The following is a 19298-nucleotide window of genomic DNA, read 5'->3' as shown; positions in this document are numbered from 1 at the left end:
CATAAGGCCCAGTGTTGTCGCGAAGAGAGAAGGAGCATCCCTCCTGCCATTTTTTTGGAGGAGGTAGGTGGAGGGAGCAGGCGCCTTTGTGGCAGGATGGAGTGAGCATCCCTCCTGCCTTTTTCTTCAGGGAGGGGTGGAGGGGGAGGTCTTTACTGGCAGGAGGGAGTGGGCATCCCTCCTGCCATTTTTTTGGAGGAGGTGGGTGGAGGGAGCAGGCGCCTTCATGGCAGGATGGAGTGAGCATCCCTCCTGCCTTTTTCTTCAGGGGGCTGGAGTGGTAGGGGGAGGTCTTTCTGGGAAGGAGGGAATGGGTATCCCTCCTGCCATTTTTTTCAGAAGGGGTGAGTGGAGGGAGCGGTCACCTTCGTGGTAGGATGGAGTGAGCATCCATCCTGCCTTTTTCTTCAGGGGGGGAGGGGAGGGAGGAGGTATTTACTGGCAGGAGGGAGTGGGCAGTATCCCCCTTTCTCCCCTCCCTCCCTCCCTTCTCCTGAAGAACAAGCCTTTCTTCCTTCCCTCCTCATCAGAAGCCCTCTTCCCACCCCTAGAAGGCTCAGGCAATCAAATAGTCTTCTGGGCAACTGTAATGCCCAGTTGTTCCTGCCTAGGCCAGCTGCAGCATCAAAATGGCTATTGGAACCTCTAGCAGCAGTCTTGCAGTACTACCAGTTCAAGACAGGCTTGAGCACTTCTGCTCCATCTCTGGAGCTGTTTCCTTTTGCTTCAGTGTTGCTCCTGTCCAGTTGTGCCATAAAAGAAACTTATGAAAACCAAAAACAAAACAAAATGAAAAATTTATTAAAGCAAAACAAAAAGTAGAAGCCTACGAGAGGACACAGGAAACTGAGCAAAACAATTATTTTGCCTGCAGATCCCAAACTTAACCCTTGGCTAGCTCGAATTATACTCGAGGCCCCCACCTACCTCGCCTTCAGAAAACAACTCAAAACACACCTATTCAATGAACAGAACCCTTAACACCTTCCACCACCACCCTCCCACCCACCTTGTACTGGAACCCCTACCTACTCCTCCTTACTGTACTCCCCAAACCCCAATGACTTCATTGTTTGTAACTTCTGTTTAACTGACTTCCTAATTTCCACGACTTCTTCATTTGTAACTTTGTTTAACTGATATGAACCGCCTAGAACTCTCTGGGTATGGCGGTATACAAAATAAAAGTTATTATTATTATTATTATTGTATCAGAGATTTATTGTCTAAGAATATTGAATATGGCCACATCTCTTCTGGATAATTGATTGACAAGTCCATCTACAATTTTGACAGATATAAGAGCAATGAAGCCGACGGCACAGTGTACAGCGGCCGCTAAGAGAGCGAATAGAATGCTAGGTATAATCAAGAAGGGTATTACAACCAGAATGAAAGAAGTTATCCTGCCGTTGTATCGGGCGATGGTGCGCCCGCACCTGGAATACTTTATCCAATATTGGTCGCCGTACCTTAAGAAGGATATAGCGTTACTCGAGAGGGTTCAGAGGAGAGCGACAAGTCTGATAAAAGGGATGGAAAACCTTTCATACGCGGAGAGATTGGAGAAACTGGGTCTCTATTCCCTGGAGAAGAGGAGACTTAGAGGGGATATGATAGAGACTTACAAGATCATGAAGGGCATAGAGAGAGTAGAGAGGGACAGATTCTTCAAACTTTCAAAAAATAAAAGAACAAGAGGGCATTCAGAAAAGTTGAAAGGGGACAGATTCAAAACAAATGCTAGGAAATTCTTTTTTACCCAACGTGTGGTGGACACCTGGAATGCGCTTCCAGAGGACGTAATAGGGCAGAGTACGGTACTGGGGTTTAAGAAAGGATTGGACAATTTCCTGCTGGAAAGGGGATAGAAGGGTATAGATAGAGAATTACTGCAAAGGTCCTGGACCTGTTGGACCGCCGCATGAGCGGACTGCTGGGCGCGATGGACCTCAGGTCTGACCCAGCGGAGGCATTTCTTATGTTCTTATGTTCTTATGATGAACAGCAGAGAAGTCAACCAATGTCCTTTATTTTTAGAATTAGAAAGTAGTACAAAGCTTTGAGTATATTATCAACCCAATATCCAGCTACTGTGGTAAGTGTCCCTGAATATCCAGAAGAAGCAGTGAACAGCAAGAGAATGCCCTATCCAGAGAGTTACCATATCCAAATCGCTAACCGCACAAATTCCTAACCCCCTGGATTGATATCTGACTAGCAGTCTGAATAGTTCTGCTAACTGGATAACTGCCAGAATCATCCATACACCTCCTTGACACTATACAGTTAAGCCCGGATTCTCTTGTATTTTTATTTGGGGAAAGGAGAAGTGAGCTACATCAATCATACAGCTCAGCCTTCTCTTCTAAATCCAAACATTTTTAAACTGTCTATTTATTTATTTACTTTGGCATATATCATGCACATTTATGTAAGATCTTGTTTCTGTTTAGATTGTAACAGCGGGATCTGGTAGTCCCTACTGCCGCCTATACACCCACCCACCCTTCCTCCTGTACCAACTAACTAATAAGACAACACACAGAATTATGGAACATAGCCGCAGCTCTTTATTAACAATAGCAAATAAATTAACTTTGCATATATTAACATCATTAACACATTAAACATCAATTGAACAACATCAGCAAGCTCCTCCCGAGCTACCCAGTGTAAATATCAACATATTGCCCCCGACTCCGCCACAAACAGCAAGAGTCTGAGAGGTGGCATAACCTCATGCCCCTTTAACCGGGTCACCTGACCTCAAGACACGGCTCCCAGCCGGCCCACTGCTCATCGCCAGATGAGCCCCAGCACCCAGTAGTTCGGGAGACCCGCCCTCCTGAGCTACCATAGCCACCAACACAAGGGCGGGCAGGTGGGGGAAAAACCGCCTTGGAGGACCCTAGAAAAACCAAGTCCTCCAAGGTCACGGCTTTATCACCTCCCCCGCGCCGTCAATCACCCCACTGGCCCAATCATTCGCCAGCTTTTTGGCGTGAACCACTCCTCCTCTATTTCCTCCCTAACTCTCCCCTACTACAGTCCCTCCCCCCTCAACATGCCTCGCGGGCGACACACGGGCCTCCCAGTCCCATGTTACAATACGTCCATCGAGTCTTGGGCTACTCTTTATATAAACTATTTTTGATACATATGTGTTATGTTCTCTTATTTAATGTGTTCCATGATTTTAAATGCTTATTTTATATGTTGGATGTTTTTAATAGTGTCCCCTGAGGAAGGCATCTCTGAAACTGGGATCCTTGTTGGGACCACTTGCTTGAATGAAGACTAATCATTGGTTAAAAAGACACCTCCCTTGCCTTTTTTTCTTAGACTAAACAGTCTATAAGCCATAGCTTAGAATTTATCAAGGCAGAAAGGGTTTTTCTCCTGGGTCTTTTACAGTATGTTTTATTTCACTAGTGTTTGGCTAGAGAGACACCGTCATGTCAACACTAGTTCGGTGACTGGACATATCCGTTTTTGCAATTCTGCAGATGCTGTAATGCCCTTGTCTTTATGGGATAAGTCTATAGTAGACTGTCGTACTACTCTCCCCTCTCTGTATTCGCGATGATAGGCGAATAACAAGTCAGTGAATATAGAAAAACCGCAAATAACTTTTCATATGTCATTCCACAGTTTTCTGTTATGAAAACCCTAGAGAATATGATAAAACCGCAAATAACCTGACCTGTTCCTGTGAAGAAAGTGCAGCAATTTTCTCTGTACAATGCTGGGAGCAGCGGTTTTCTCTGACATAATTTGGGGGGAGGAGCCTGCAAACAAAAAACTGCAAATAACCAAAACCGCGATTGGTGAAACTGCGAATACAGAGGGGGAAGTGCACAGCCTTTTCTGAGTAAACAATCAGCAATTTTGGATTGTCTCCTGAAGAGGGCAGTTTTTACTGCCAAAACCTGGATCCTTTGTTAGAATTATATATAACTAGTCTTTAAGCCCGTTACATTAACGGGTGCTAGAACATATGTGTGTGTGTCTGTCTTTCTTTCTCTCTCTCTCCTTAGCCGCTTTCTTTCTTTCTGCCTTTCTTTTTCCTTGGCTGTCCTCTGTTCCTTTTTCTTCACCCCCCCCTGTCCATCAGCATCTCTTTCCTTCTCCCCCTGTCCAGCAGTAGGCATCCCTTCCTTTTTTATCCTCCCTCCTCCTTCTTATCCCTATGATACTCTTACCTTGCTCTGCCCCTGAACAGAGGTTCCCGACAGCTGCCCAGTTGCACCCATTGGAAAAGTTCCCACTGCCGCATCCCGCACCCCTCCTGACGCGGCTCCCGCTGTCCTTTTTGTCTTTCTCTGTCCCGGCCCCCTTTGCCTGTCTGTCTTTCTGTGTATCTCCCTGCCCCTGTGTCTTTCTTCTTTCTCCCTCTGTCTGTCTGTCCAAAGCAGCATTCCATCCCCCTCCATTTCCCTCCCCCCCACACCAGTTCCCTGTGCACCTGCCCCTGTGTCTTTCTTATTTTCTTTGTGTTTCCCTTCCTCTCTCTGTCTGTCTGTCCAAAGCAGCATTCCCTTCCCCTCCCCCCCACCAGTTCCCTGTGCAGCAGCATTAGCGTTTCCTCTAACCCCCCCCTTCCCTTCCCGCGGTCCGGACTACAAAGGTGGTGATTCCAGCAGCGCTTGCATCAGTCTCCACACGCTGCTTCGGGCCCTTCTACTGCCCTGATTTACTCTGGCACGTCCCTGATGACATCATCAGAGACGCGTCAGAGCAAATCAGGGCAGTAGAAGGGCCCGAAGCAGCGTGTGAAGACTGAATCGCTGCTGGAATCGCCATTCGGGCCCGCGGGAAGAGAAGGGGATGGGCGGCAAAGGAGAAACGGAGATCGGCGGCGGCGGCAGGAGGAACGGAGATCGGCGTCTGGCTGCGGTCCGGCTTGTGGAGGTGACGTATTAGCCGCGCATGCGCACTCCTTCGGCCACAGACCTACAGCGCACAGAACACGCAAATAGGAGTGCGCATGCGCGGCTAGCTCTTTATTATATTAGATTGCCTATATTAAAGATTGCTTTGGTTGGTTTGGCAATCCCACTTGCCTTTCTTTTGTACTGGCTGTTCTACCCTTGTCATTTTCATGACACTTGCATCCCATCCCGAATTCTTGTGTTAACTGAAGCAACTGTGGAAGTGGAAAATGCACAGGACACTAATCATCAAATCTTCACTGCATTATCAGCAGAATGAGGCCATCTTTCCACACTGCTATATCCAGCCAACCAAGTAATATTTTTTTCACTGACCCCATTTGGTCTTTTTTTATTTCAGAGATTTGGATTATGTTATCTGGCAAGAGTTTCTTTCAGCCTCTAGGGAAATCATGAAAGCCTACAGTCCTATATTTTACTGGGAGATTAATTCAGGACTCTAAAGAGCCCTACAAAATATCTTTTACTATTAACAATGCAGGAAAATAATGATTAACCCCTCTGGTGTGAGACAGACATGGGGGAAACCACTGCTTGCCCAGCAATTGGTAGCATGGAATGTTGCTATTATTTGGGTGACCTGGATTGGTCACTGTGAAGATGAGATACTGAGCTAAATGGACCATTGGTCTGATCCAGTAAGGCTATTCTTATGTTCTTAAAATTCCTAAAGAATATTTTTTTCCCCAGAATGCAGATATTACCGTATTTTCACCCATATACCGTGCACCCGTGTAAAACGCGCACACGGGTATAGTGCGCGGGGAACACAAATTTATGTTAAAAAAAATTAATATAGCGTGCACACGCGTATACCGCGCATGCTAAAACCTCCTCCCGCCTACTCCGAACCGGCATCATCCCCCCCGCTCGCTTACCCGCATTTTACAACTTTTTTTTTCAATCCGATCAGCATCCCCCCTGCGAATCGGCATCCTCCCCCCCGCTCACGTCACCCCCCCTCCCCCGCGATCCTACATCCCCCCAGCACCGCATCTCTTACCCGATTGGGCACCGGCACCAGCACCAATGCACAGGACGTGCCAGTGCCAGTGCCCGAAGATCCTCCCTCGTTGGTTTGGGCTGGGCTGGGCTGGGCGGTGCGGTGCGGGAGAGATCCTCCTTCTTACTGCGCCGGGCTGGACTAGACAGTGAGCATTTGCGCATGCTCAAAGCCTTCTGGTCTCGCTTTCTCCGAGTGGCGCAGAGTACTCCCAAACTGACACACCTGTTAGACCCGCTCCTCCTTCACAGGTCATAGCGTATCTCGGCAGAGACTGGCAGAAAATGGTGGTGAAGCAGAGAATCCAAATGGCCAACGAGAAGCACATGGGCTGGAGGCCCCTTGCTGACACGTTTCAGGGAAATTACAGCTTTAACAAATCTGAAAGGTACTATCAGTATTTATCTGTAACGTAAGAGCAATTGTGGACAGCCAAAACAGCTTTATGCATTCAAAAAGAGACAGAGACTCAAAGAGACATTTTAAATATGAAAATTAAGTATTTTATACTACTTTTCTCGTGGTTGGGCGTCGTTTCTGAATTTAATTTTAACCTGCTGAGTTTCACTCACTCTGTATTTCTTATGTAAGCTCCAAAAGTTAATTTAAAAAAAAATGGAGAGTGGCACCATATTCTACCCTTCAGCATTCCACAAAATAAAAAGGAAGCACCGTGATTCTTACTGCAATATTAAACATATTCCTGATCTTGCTTAAACTGATTTTTGGTGAAAAGAACCATTGAAACACAAAGCATTTTCTGCTGTGCATTTTTGCCAGCTCTTACAGTCCTTCATCTGAAACAGAGCTGTGATTCTTTTAATCAGACATACTGTTATCCAGGTCTGCAGTTAAGTTTAAGAAAGGATCCCCTCTTTCCTGTTCGCTAGTGAATTCCAGAGTTTGGATGGAGTGAGAAATAAGATTCTCTCACACAGGTCTCAATTCTCCAAATCTGGAAAAGGGGGGAGGGGGGGAGTAGTTTGCGATTACTTATTCCATATTAGGTGAGGGTGGTTCTGTGTCCTGTTAGCATTGACCAGCCTTGTTTGGCATGGTTCCTGGGATCATCTTAAATAAACCTGATTTGAATCTCCTTATTGTCAGCTGATCTTCTTTTGTTCCGTATTGGATTCTTTGGTGGACCGTTGCCTTGTTGTTTTGTTACACATTAGCATACATGGAGTGGAACGTACCAGAGGAGATACAGATTTGGTTGTTTATACACACATACGGGTTAAAATTGGATGACAGAATGAGGCAGTTGAGAGAGTTGCTAACTTGGTTATTAGTATAGACTTATTTTTCGGATAGTATTATTGCTTTACAATGCATTTCAACACTTTTATAGAGTTAAAGCCCTGGGTAAGTAGGTGGGAAGGAAGGGGGGATTTGTTCAGAGATGTTTGGGGCTTGCATAGAACTAAAACTGTACACTGGCACTGGTATGGTATGGCACTGGTATGGTATGGCACTGGCATCTTTGTTGTTTGTTTTGAATTTTATAATAAAAGAAAAAAAAAAAAGAAGTACAAGTGGAAATAAAGAAGTAAATAAGAAAACAGGTAAATAAATGGGTAGCAGGGCATGGACGGGGCAAGGCTAGGGGGCCCAGTGTACTTGTGTGCCTAAGGGCTCTTGAAGAATTAATCCTGCCCTGGAAGCAGGGAGAAATTGTTGGTGGGGTGGGGGGGAGGCAGGAAGAAAGAAAGAAAAAGTGTTGCGGCAGTGGCAGCTTTGGGGGGAGGAGGGCAGGGAGGCATATTTTTTCTCTCTCTCTTTGCCTCAGTTTAGCCCAGTGCCTGATAACTCTAAAAGAGATAATACAGGGAAAAGAATGGATATGAAATACTTGCCACAGGTCCTGACACGATGAGGACTGTCCAGTGGAGGAAGACAGAATGGACTTATATTTTCAAAGCCAGGACAGGACCTCTTTCTTGCCCAGCAACTACTAGCTCCCTTTCTGCCCACCAGCAGAAACGGTTGTGTTTGTCAAGGCATGAAATAGTAGACATGTAGCCTTCACAAATGACACCCTACATCCCCTGTGAAACAAGGACAAAGCCAAAGTTTCCTCTGAGAAATCCCATAGGGAGCACTGAAGGTCACACCCAAGGAATCCAGACAGTTGCTTGTGGGAAGGAGACAGGCTACAATAAATCTGACACCTTCTAAATGCTTTTGCTGTTTTAGATTGTTAGTGCGGCGGTAGCATGGAGAAATAGGCAGCAGTGGCATGGAGGGGGGCCGAAAGAAAGAAAGACCGTAAGGGGAGGCAGGAGAGAGAAAGACAGAAAAGGGAGTAGGGAAAGAGAAAGACAGAAAGGGGGAGTAGAGAGAGAGAGAAAGAAAGAAAAAAAGGGGGGGGGGGAGCAGAGAGAGAATGAAAGAAAGAAAGGATGCACACAGTCAGAAGGAAGTGCAACCAGAGACTCATGAAATCATAGACAACAAAGGTAGGAAAAATGATTTTATTTTCAATTTAGTAATCAAAATATGTCAGCTTTGAAAATTTAAATCTGCTGTCTATATTTTGCACTCTATTTGTCTATTTTTCTGTAGTTACTGACATTGCATATTTTAAAGTTATCTGCCTTGACATCTTTGAAAAAAACCTGAAACTCGTAAATAATTAACATTTTCTCTGCATACAGTGTGCTTTGTGATTTTTTAAAAAAAATTATGTTTACCATTATGAATTAATAAGATATTGTGTGTACATGAAAAATGAATGGAAGAAATTGGGGGTGGAGCTAGGATGGAATTGGGGGCGGGACTGAATATTAATAGATGTCCCGTTTTGATGAAAAAAATAAATGGTCACATTAGGCATCCTGCTCAATGCAGTAGTGTGATGTGAATGTGTGGACTGAAGACCACAACTCAGCCTTGCATGGACATAAGCAAAGGAGATGCAATCTGCTAGCCAATTAGAAATTGACATTTGCTGATGGCTACCCCTCATCCTATAAAACTTGGTAGACTGTCTATGGGCTTTAGTCCACTCCAGATAGATGGCTACGGCTTGCTTGCAGTCTAAGTTATGCAGTATGCGTTAACCAGGATAAGCTTGAGGTTTAAGGTTTAGTTTAGTTTAGGGGGAAATGTTGGAAGAATGACCTGTAACTCCGACACCATCGTAGACAGTATCTGGATTTTCATAAAGCATTTGACAAAGTAGCTCCTGAAGGACTCATGAGGAAATTATAAAGTTATGGGATAGGAGGTAATGTACTATTGTGGATTAAGAACTAGTTAAAAGATTAAAAAAACAAACAGAGAGTAGGGTTGAAAGGCCAGTATTCTCAATGGAGAAAGGTAGATAGTAGAGTTTCTCCAAGGGTCTGTGCAGGGACTGCTGCTTTTAAACATATTTATAATTTAACTAGAGATGGAAATAACTAGTGAGGTCATTAACCCCATCTTTTATCAAGCTGTGTTGCCAAGCAGCATGAGCTAAATGCTGAGCCACCCATTGGGCAGTGCAGCTTGATAAAAGGAGGGGTAAATTTGCTGATGAAACAAAGTTCTTCAAAGTTGTTAAATCTCAAGAGGATAGTGAAAAATTGCAAGAAGACTTAGCGAGTCTGGGAGATTGGGCATCAAAATGTCAGATGACATGTAGGGCTCCTTTTACAAAGCTGCGATAGTGCTTTGAGTGCACGCAGAATTTTAGCGTGCGCTAAACCCGCACTATGCGGCTAGAACTAACCAGCTCAATGCTGGCGTTAGCGTCTAGCATGCACAGCAATTTAGCGTGTGCTAAAACCGCTAGCGCAGCTTTGTAAAAGGAGCCCATAATGTGAGCAAGTACAAATTGATATATGCGGGAAAGAGGAACCCGAACTATATCTATGTGATGCAAAGTTCCACATTAGGAGTCACTGCCTAGGACGGGGGTCGGCAACCTGCGGCTCCAGAGCCGCATGCGGCTCTTTTCCACCTTTGCTGCGGCTCCGGTAGTGTGTCACGCAGGCATGCAGCTTAAGTCCGGCGTCGCGGCGGGAAATAGCCATGCTGAGCAGTGAGCTCAGCACATACACAGATGAAAGCCTTGCTTGCTGATTGGTCGGCGGCCCCGCCCCGCCCCGCCGGACCAATCATCAAGCAAGGCTTTCATCTGTGTAGTGCTGAGCTCACTGCTCAGCATGGCTATTTCCCCCGCGACGCTGGACTTGTAAGGTGCCTGAAAAAGAAATCATCCTGGCCGGGGTCGGTGTCATGCTCCGGAGATCTACAGCCTTCCTATCTCCCTTCTACCTGCTTCCGGCCACATCCCCTGCTCCGCGGCTCTCTTCGGCAACTCAGCAGCAGCTTCTGACGTCGGGGCCTACCCTCTGCGAGTCCCGCTTGTTTCAACTTCCTTTTTCCACAAAGGCGGGACTCGTAGAGGGAAGGCCTCGATGTCGGCAGCTTGTCTTGATCACTGCTGCTGACGAGTTGCTGAAGAGAGCCGCGGAGCAGGGGGGGTGTTGCCAGGTGCAGGTAGAAGGGAGAGGGCCAGATGCAGGACTCGTGGGTGAGGGAGGAGAAGAGAGAGAGAAAGAGAGAGGGGAGGGAAACAAAAGGGAATATTTCATACTGTGCTGGGCCGAAGTGGAGGGAGGGTGGAAAGATTCTGGCTACAGGGTGCATTAACAAAGGAAAAGGGGGAAAGCTGAAAATGGAGATAGTGACACAAAGAAGAGAAAGGGTAAGCAGGACCTACTGAATAAGGATAGAGATACAGAGGGGACATGAAGAGGAGGTGAAATAGAGACATAGAAGTAATGCTGAAAAAGTGGGGGGGGGGGAGATAAAGACATTGAAAGGGCAAATGGTGAACATGGCGTAAAGATAAGGACAGAGACAAATGAAGATTCTGAAAAAGTGGTGAGATAGGGATATAGGTGAGATGGACACAAAGAAGGGTGATGCTGGAAAATAGGTGGAATGGTAATTCTGACAGACACAGAAGGGAAATGCTGGATCAAGGAGAGATGGGGCTCAGGCTGGATGGAATGAGGAGAAATGCCTTGTTGGCCCGGAACTTCCTCTCCTACGTCAGGGAGCGGAATGCTGGTCAGCGCAACACTTCTGCAGGGAAAGCTTGGGACGGCGGTGGCTTGGGGGCTGTTCCCCGATTGCGGTGGCAGCAAACCGAGTGGCTTGGGGGACGGCACGGAGACAGAAAGAAAAAGTTGGGGGAGAGAATGAGGTCTGGAGGAGAGGAAACATACAGGAGGCTGAAAGAAAGGAAGAAAGATTGGATGCACAGTCAGAAGAAGAAAGTGCAACCAGAGACTCATGAAATCACCAAATAGCAAAGGTAGGAAAAATGATTTTATTTTCAATTTAGTGATCCTGTATATAGCATTAAGATAAGAAACAATATATGCAGTGTTAGATTTGTTTTATAATGGTTTTGCGGCTCCAAGTTTTTTTTTCTTTTCGAAAACGGGTCCAAGTGGCTCTTTATGTCTTAAAGGTTGCAGACCCCTGGCCTAGGAAAAGTATCTAGGTATGGTCGTTGAGGATACGTTGAAACCCTCAACTCAGTTTGCGGTGGCAGCTAAGAAAGCAAATAGAATGTTAGGAATTATCAGGAAAGGAATGGAAAACAAAAATGAGAGTGTTATAATGCCTTTGTATCACTCCATGGTATTACTGCACCTCAAGTACTGTGTGCAATTCTGGTCAATGCGTCTCAAAATAGATATAACAGAATTAGAAAAGGTAAAGAGAAGGGCTGTGAGCTGAAGTGACCTCCATCAAAAACACAACTTTACAGATCAGATGATTTAAGTGATAAGAGTCAAGTGGCTCAAAAGGAGCTTTCATCAGCTGAGTGAGAACAACATTGAGATCCCTAGGAGGTTTTACCAGGGACTTCATCAAAAGCAAACTTTTCATGAATCAAATTAGAAGCTGTATAGAGATGAGCTTACACCCTACATCAGTGGTTCCCAAACCCTGTCCTGGGGGGCCCCCAGCCAGTCGGGTTTTCAAGATATCCCTAATGAATATGCATGAGAGAGATGTGCATACCTGTCACTTCCATTATATGCAAATCTCTCTCATGCATATTCATTAGGGATATCTTGAAAACCCGACTGGCTGGTGGTCCCCCAGGACAGGGTTTGGGAACCACTGCCCTACATGGAGCTGATAAGCACTGAGGTGTACCGTTACAGAGTTGATATACAAAACAGAGAGGTGCAGGAGGTATTCAAGTAGTTTTTGAGTAAGACAAGTAAGAGGATCTAGGGCCTTTCCCTCACTCCAGACAGCAAGCTTCCTCCATTTTAAAGAATAACACCTCTCAGTGGAATCTCTTCTGGAAGATTCTGGAGATACCATCAGGACTGAAACTCTATGCTCTCAACATCCAGGCCATGAGAGCCAGGGACTGGAGACTGGGGTGCAGAAAAGACTCCTCATTCTGCATGATGAGGGTTGGAAAACACTCCAATCTTCACGGTTCTTCGTAGGACAATTCCAGAACAAGTGGGAACCAGATCTGTCTTGGTTAATACGGGGCAAATAGGATCATGGTTCTCTAATCTGTGAGTTTCAGCAGAATCTTTTTTTATGTGAGGTATGGGAGGATATGCATACAGAAGACCGGAGGATAAAGACATCTGATGCTAGGCTGCCATGGGATATGAGTCTAGAGCAGAGCTGAGGGGCTTTGTTGTTGAAATGAATAGCAAAAAGATCCTCTGAGTCTTTTAAATATCCATTTTCAAACAATGCATTTACCCTTTTTAATCTGCAATGGAGGAGAACTATTGAAGGATGTCAGCTAAGGAGGTGGTGCTTGAAAGGAAGGGAATGTCTACTTCTTGGCAGCATCTGTGAATGTCGGTGCCATTTTTTTTCCTGTGTGAGAGCAGCACTATTTTGTATGTGCTGGGAGTTATAATTTGATTTGGACTGTACAGCAACCCCTGAAGCAGCTGTTGGTGACACAGGGACTCCCTGTTGGGTTGAAGATATATGGCCTGTTACTTTGAAGATCAGATGTTTTTCGAGTGTTACTTTATCCCTCCAGCTAAGTATTTTGCTTTGGTTATTTACTACAGTGAAACATGGAACTTTACAATCAGTGAATGCATGGTTTGAAAATGGATATTTAAAACAGTATAAATACATTGGATGAACATTAAGGGGCTCATAATCGAAAGAGAAAAATGTCCAAAAAATGACCTAAGTCGGCACTTGGACGAACGTTTTTCAAAAACGTCCAAGCGCTGAAAATAAAAACGGGTTTTGGATGTATTTCTAAACGACCTAGGCTTTCATAGTGCCGCTCAACGTCCAAAGCTAAACGTGGCGGTTCGGAAGGCGTGTCAAGGGCGGGAGTTGGGCGGGACGTGGGCTGGCTTAGACTTCGTTGTACAGCATGTAAAACCGAAAGTTTTACAACAGAGCTTAGGGAACTTGGACGTTGTGACTTATACCATGAAAAACATGGTCTAAGTCACAAAAGCCCACCTAAACTCACCAGATAAGCACTGAAAACACATAACACAGAACCCCCACACACTACCCCAGTGATCACCAACCCCCCCACCCCCATAAAAATTTTAATCACAACTTTAAAATTCAGCCTCCAGACCATCATCATCTGGCTGCCTGGCATAGGAAAGCCTAGTCATCCAGCACAGAGGCAGCTTAAGTCATCTTGGGGGTGGGTTAGGGACCCATAGAGAGGAGGACCCATGCCCATAAGCCCCTGTAATCACTGCATTGATACTTAAACATGTGCACTCCCCTATACATCCCCAAAACCCTTTTTACTGGCATATAAGTGGCTCCTGCAGCCATAGGGGCTATTGAGGTGGTAGATAAGTAGGTTTAGGGGATTCTCAAGGTGGTTTGGGGGGCTCACTGTCACCTATAAGGGAGCTGTAGTGATGAGAAGCCATGGCACTCTTTTTGTGAAGTTCACAGCAGTGCCCTGTAAGGTACCCCACTATTTAGGTGGCATGTCTGGATGTGCAGTCCATCACTTTGCAGACCCCTCCCACATCCAACAGGGCTTGTTCTAGGCGTTTTGGACTTGGACGGAAAGTTGGGCGGAAATGTGGTATAAAGATAGACGATTTAGTGGCTTGGACGATCAGATCGGCAGGATGTATAATAGACGGTTTTCGAAAGTAAAAAAAAGTTGGATGTCTCTTTCGAAAATGTGTCTTAGGATCTTTTTAACTTTGGACGACTTGCGAAATGGACGTAAACGGACTTAGATGTCCCTTTAGATTATGCCCCTCCACTTCTATAAAGTGGAGTTTTTCTAAACTATGCAGCACATCTGAGGTCATTTTCATCACTATATTTAGTTTTGTAAGTTCTTTATAGGTTCCTCTCTAATTTAAAACTAGATTGCTGTGTGTATATTAATATATACCTATATAGTACTTTTATACATATAATACTAGAGACATTAACTATACCCCTTGAGGTGTACTTAATTTTCTCAGAGTACAAAGATTTTTCATACACCACACTACTACTTAGCATGTAAGTGTGCTATTTTGTGTGGTTTTGCATTATGTGACTCATTAGCATGTTTGCATTAAGCCCAATCCAGAGGTCAGGAAATAGTGTGACAAAAATTAGCAATAATTGAAATATTCATGTTATTTCTCAAGATAATGTATTTTACTGCACAGCAAAGAGCTTTATCACAGCTTATTAAACAGGATCCTATATTTGTTTAATTTTGAGATATATATATCTTTACAGTTCTTTGAAATGTTTTGCTCAATAGAATCTGTCTTTGCTTTTCCTTCAGCAACTTTGAATCCCCCCTAATGTATGAGGTCTCCGATCAACAGGTGAGCAGCTTCAGTAATACAGAAAGCTCAGTAAGCAGCCTGGGAAGTTCCGTGACAGCATGCAAGAAGGTATGTTAGTTTATTACGCTTTATGACTGAATTACCTATTATTGACTACTTATCCAAATTTTATTTAATAGCTTGTCTCCAGTGGCATAGCTAGGACTGAATGAACCCCAAACAAAAAATTAAAAGATCCATTCCTATGACACCATTTTTTCCAAAGCAGTGGGACTGAGAGCAGATTCTCTTCAGTGCTTCATACAGGAAGCAAGAGTGGGGGTGTTTGGAAATTGAGGTGTATCAAGGATAAAGTGTGGGTGGGTGGATTTCAGGAATGGGATTGTGTCTCTGAGTTTGGAGGTTTTGTATGTAAGGCACGACAGTAAATCTAGGATCAGAAATGGAGTACCTAGGACAATAGGAATATGTAGGGGTGCCTGCTATAGTTAAGATGTCTAAGGCAGGGATGCCCAAAAGGTCGATCGCGATCGACCAGTAGATCGCAAAGGCAACGTGAGTCAATCAGGGAGCCCATCCTGGGCTCTGCGATCAACTCGCGTTACCTTTGCGTTCTGTTCTCCCTGCTTCCCGAAAGCCAGGCCAGGCACGTACAAGAGCCGGGCCCACAGCCTTCTCACCCCGACATCAATTCTGACATCGGAGAGGAAGTTCCAGGCCAACCAATCGCTGCCTGGCTGGCTCAGAACTTCCTCTCCAACGTCAGAATTGATGTTGGGGTGAGAAGGCTGTGGGCCCAGCCCTTGTACGCGCCTGGCCTGGCGTCAGAGAAGCAGGGAGAAATTGGCAGAGGTGGGGAGGGGGGGCAGAGAGAGAGAGAAAGACAGACCAACAAAAAGAAAGAAAAGGGGGGGCAGGGAGAGAGAAATAAAGACAGAAAGAAAGAAAGGGGGAAGGGAGAGAGAAAAAGAAAGAAAGAAAGAGAGGGAGGGGGGAAATTTTGGGTTGGATAGTATTGCCTTATACTGAAGAATACCAGTATGACTGTTTATGCTTTGGAGTGGGGATTTGGCTATCTGGTGTATTGATTGTATTGTTTTGTGTTGTATTTGCCATTGTGAAAATTCAATAAAACGTGTTAAAATAAAAGAAAGAAAGGGAGCAGGGAGAGAGAAGGAAAGAAAGAAAGGGGGGCAGAGAGAGAGAAAGAAAGAAAGGGGAAGGGGCAGGGAGAGAGGAAGAAAAAGTTGGACTTGTGGAGGGACAGAGAGAGATGTTGGTTGGGGAATGGAATGAGGTCTGGAGGAGAGGAAGCATGCAGGAGAAAGAAAGAAAGAAATATATTTATATATTAAATATATATATATATATATATATATTTAATATATAAATATATTTCTTTCTTTCTTTCTTTTCACAATGGCAAATACAACACAAAACAATACAATCAATACACCAGATCACTAAATTTAAAATAAAATCATTTTTCCTACCATTGGTGTCTGGTGATTTCCTGAGTCCCTGGTTGCACTTCCTTCTTCTGATTGTAAATCCTATATATATATATATATATATAGGATTTACAATATATTTACAATATATATATATATAGGATTTATAATATATTTACAATATATATATATAGGATTTACAATCAGAAGAAGGAAGTGCAACCAGGGACTCAGGAAATCACCAGACACCAATGGTAGGAAAAATGATTTTATTTTAAATTTAGTGATCGAAATGTGTCCGAATTTATATCTGCTGTCTATATTTTGCACTAAACCGCGATAGCAGTTTTTAGCACAGGGAGCTTAAGAGTATCGGGAGCAGTGCGGAGTATTCAGTGCAGCTCCCTGTGCTAAGCACCGCTATTGTGGTTTAGTACAAGGGGAGGGGGTATATTTGTCTATTTTTATATAGTTGCTACTGAGGTGACTTTGCATATTTTAAAGTCATCTGCCTTGACCTCTTTGAAAAAAAACCCAAATATAATGTGCTTTGTGGGTTTTTAAATTTTATTTTATTGTTGGTAGATCATTTTGACTTGACCATTTTAAAAGTAGCTCGCAAGCCAAGAAAGTGTGGGCACCCCTGGTCTAGGGGTAGAGACTTGTGTATATCAGAATGCATTGAGAATGTATGTATGACATGTGTCATGTATGATTTCTGGGGCTGTAAAGCATTGTGGAGGGTGTATGTGTCTAAGAGACCAAGGAAATGGGCGTTGGGTACTCAGTTAATGCTGATGAGTCAGAGAAACCGGAAGACGTATAGGCGATCCGATAAATGAATGGGTAGCAAATTGTCTGGACCAATGGTATACATCCCAGAGTACTGATAGAAATGAAAAATGAACTTATCTTTAAAATCGAGTATGGTTTGGAAGATTGGAGCATGGCCAATGTAACTCCAGTTTTTAAAATAGGTTCCAGAGGTAATCCAGGAAATTATAGACTGATATCTGTGCCAGGTAAAATGGTAGGGACTATTATAAAGAACAAAATTACTGAGTATATACATATGCATGGATTAATGAGACAAAGTCAACATGGATTTAGTCAAGGGAAATCTTGCCTCACCAATTATTACATTTCTTTGAAGGGGTGAATAAACGTGGATAAAGGTGAACCAGTCATTACTGTGTATCTGGATTTTCAAAAGGCATTTGACAAAGTACCTCATGAATGACTCCTGAGGAAATTAGAAAGTCATGGGATAAGAGGTAGTGTCCTTTGTGGATTAAGAACTGGTTAAAAGTTAGAAAACAAAAAGTAGAGTTAATGGTCAGTGTTCTCAATGAAAAAAGATAAGTAGTGGGGTTCCTCAGGGGTCTATGATGTGACTGCTGCTCTTTAACATATTTATAAATGATATAGAGATGGGAATAATTAGTGAGGTAATTAAATGTGCTGATGACACAAAGTTATTCAAAGTTGTTAAATTGCAAGAAGATTGTGAAAAATTGCAAGAGGACTTTACGAGACTGGGAGATTGGGCATCTAAATGGCAGATGACATTTAACGTGAGCAAGTGCACAGTGATGCATGTAGGAAAGAGGAAGCCAAACTAAGGGCTCCTTTTATCAAGGTGCGCTATGGGGGTTAGCGCGTCGGACATTTCATCACGCGCTAACCCCCGCGGCAAGCCAAAGAACTAACGTCTCGTCAATGGAGACGTTAGCGACTAGCACGGCAGGCAGTTGAACGTGCGGTATTCCTACCACACCTTGATAAAAGGAGTCCTAAGTTTGGAGGGAAGAATATTGATTATTCATGTTAGGATTGGAGCATGAATGATGTCTATGGCTGGTGCAGAACTGTGGAATGCCCTGCATGGTATTCTGCGATTCAGTATTGAGAGGATAAATTTTAAGAAAATGCTGAAAACGCAATCATTTGCAAATGCCTTTCTATGCTAATGCTTATTCCACCTGAAAATACTTTTTTCAGATTGCGCCGACAGTAATGTATGATTTAAAGTTTGTTTGCATTCTTTAATTGTTGGAATTTGACTTGTTTTGCCTGTATATGTGGATCAGTTTTGTTACCTACCTTGAAATAGATTTTTGTTTTCTTAACTATTGAAATTTGATTTGACTTGGTATAATTGGGGGGATATCAATGATGTTGTCTAGTTATATCTATGTTATATGTGTAAATCACAGGGAAATAAGATTTTATGTATGTTATATGTAAACCCTATAGTTGTATGCGGTATATAAATTTTTTAATAAATAAAAATACTGTATAGGTATTTGATGCAAGGTTCCATATTAGGAGTCACCACCCAGGAAAAGGATCTAGATATCATTATTGATGATATGTTGAAACCCACTGCTCAGAGTGCAGCAGCGGCTAGGAAAGCTTCAGCATGCATACTGACAAGCCCTACACTTCAAGGTTCCTCACTCTAACGTCCTCATTCAATCTCCAGCTATGCTCTACCACCCCTACGCACCAGAATGGCCACTGCCTTGTCTTCTCCTACAACTGCTCTACCACCAATTTCTGTACCTCAACTCTTCCCCTCTCTGACCATTGTCAGCCCTAGCATTGCTAGCAGTCAGCAGTTTTGGTTGCCCTAACCAATGTCAGCAGAGGCCTATGGGAAATTATATCAGTCTGACTCTGGAGTGTGGATGCAGATAGACCCTGAGTGCTCATGCACAGAATTCACATACAGAAAGCATCCAGGCAGACTGTTTCAAACAGCCCTATTTAAATCATGCTTAAAAGGTAACAAACCAACTTGCAGCTAAGAGGGGTGAAGAGGTGCTAAGAAGATGTGTTAATGTCTGATGCTTAGGATGGACAGCTGAAGATATACAATGGATCCAGGTGCACAGTCTTTGTCAGAGGCATACTGGAAATTACATTTGACTTCAGTCTATTCTTCTCCTGTCTAGCACAGTTTACTAAGGATGGGGATGCTTAACTTCTATTGAAGTTCAATAGATTCTATATTTAGAATAAGTTTCCAAGTTATAAAAGGCTCCTCTTGCATCACCCTCCCCCCACCCCCCACCCTCTCTGGCCTATCTCTGGAACCCGA

The 19298-nt window shown here is 44.0% G+C and overlaps 1 protein-coding gene across 2 annotated transcripts in view; it reads left to right on the top strand.

Moving 5' to 3' along the window:
* Positions 1 to 19298, top strand: part of SPHKAP (SPHK1 interactor, AKAP domain containing) — a 207270-nt gene that overhangs the window by 82390 nt on the left and 105582 nt on the right. For both annotated transcript variants that reach the window (XM_033959773.1, XM_033959772.1), the window contains exon 2: positions 14741 to 14852. In XM_033959773.1, the coding sequence (XP_033815664.1) occupies positions 14760 to 14852 (93 nt within the window). In that variant the 5' untranslated portion in view covers positions 14741 to 14759. The remainder of the gene's footprint in view (positions 1 to 14740; positions 14853 to 19298) is intronic.

Source organism: Geotrypetes seraphini, chromosome 9, assembly GCF_902459505.1.
Source record: "Geotrypetes seraphini chromosome 9, aGeoSer1.1, whole genome shotgun sequence".
NCBI lineage: Eukaryota > Metazoa > Chordata > Amphibia > Gymnophiona > Dermophiidae > Geotrypetes > Geotrypetes seraphini.
This window is presented reverse-complemented; position numbering and strand designations above follow the sequence as displayed.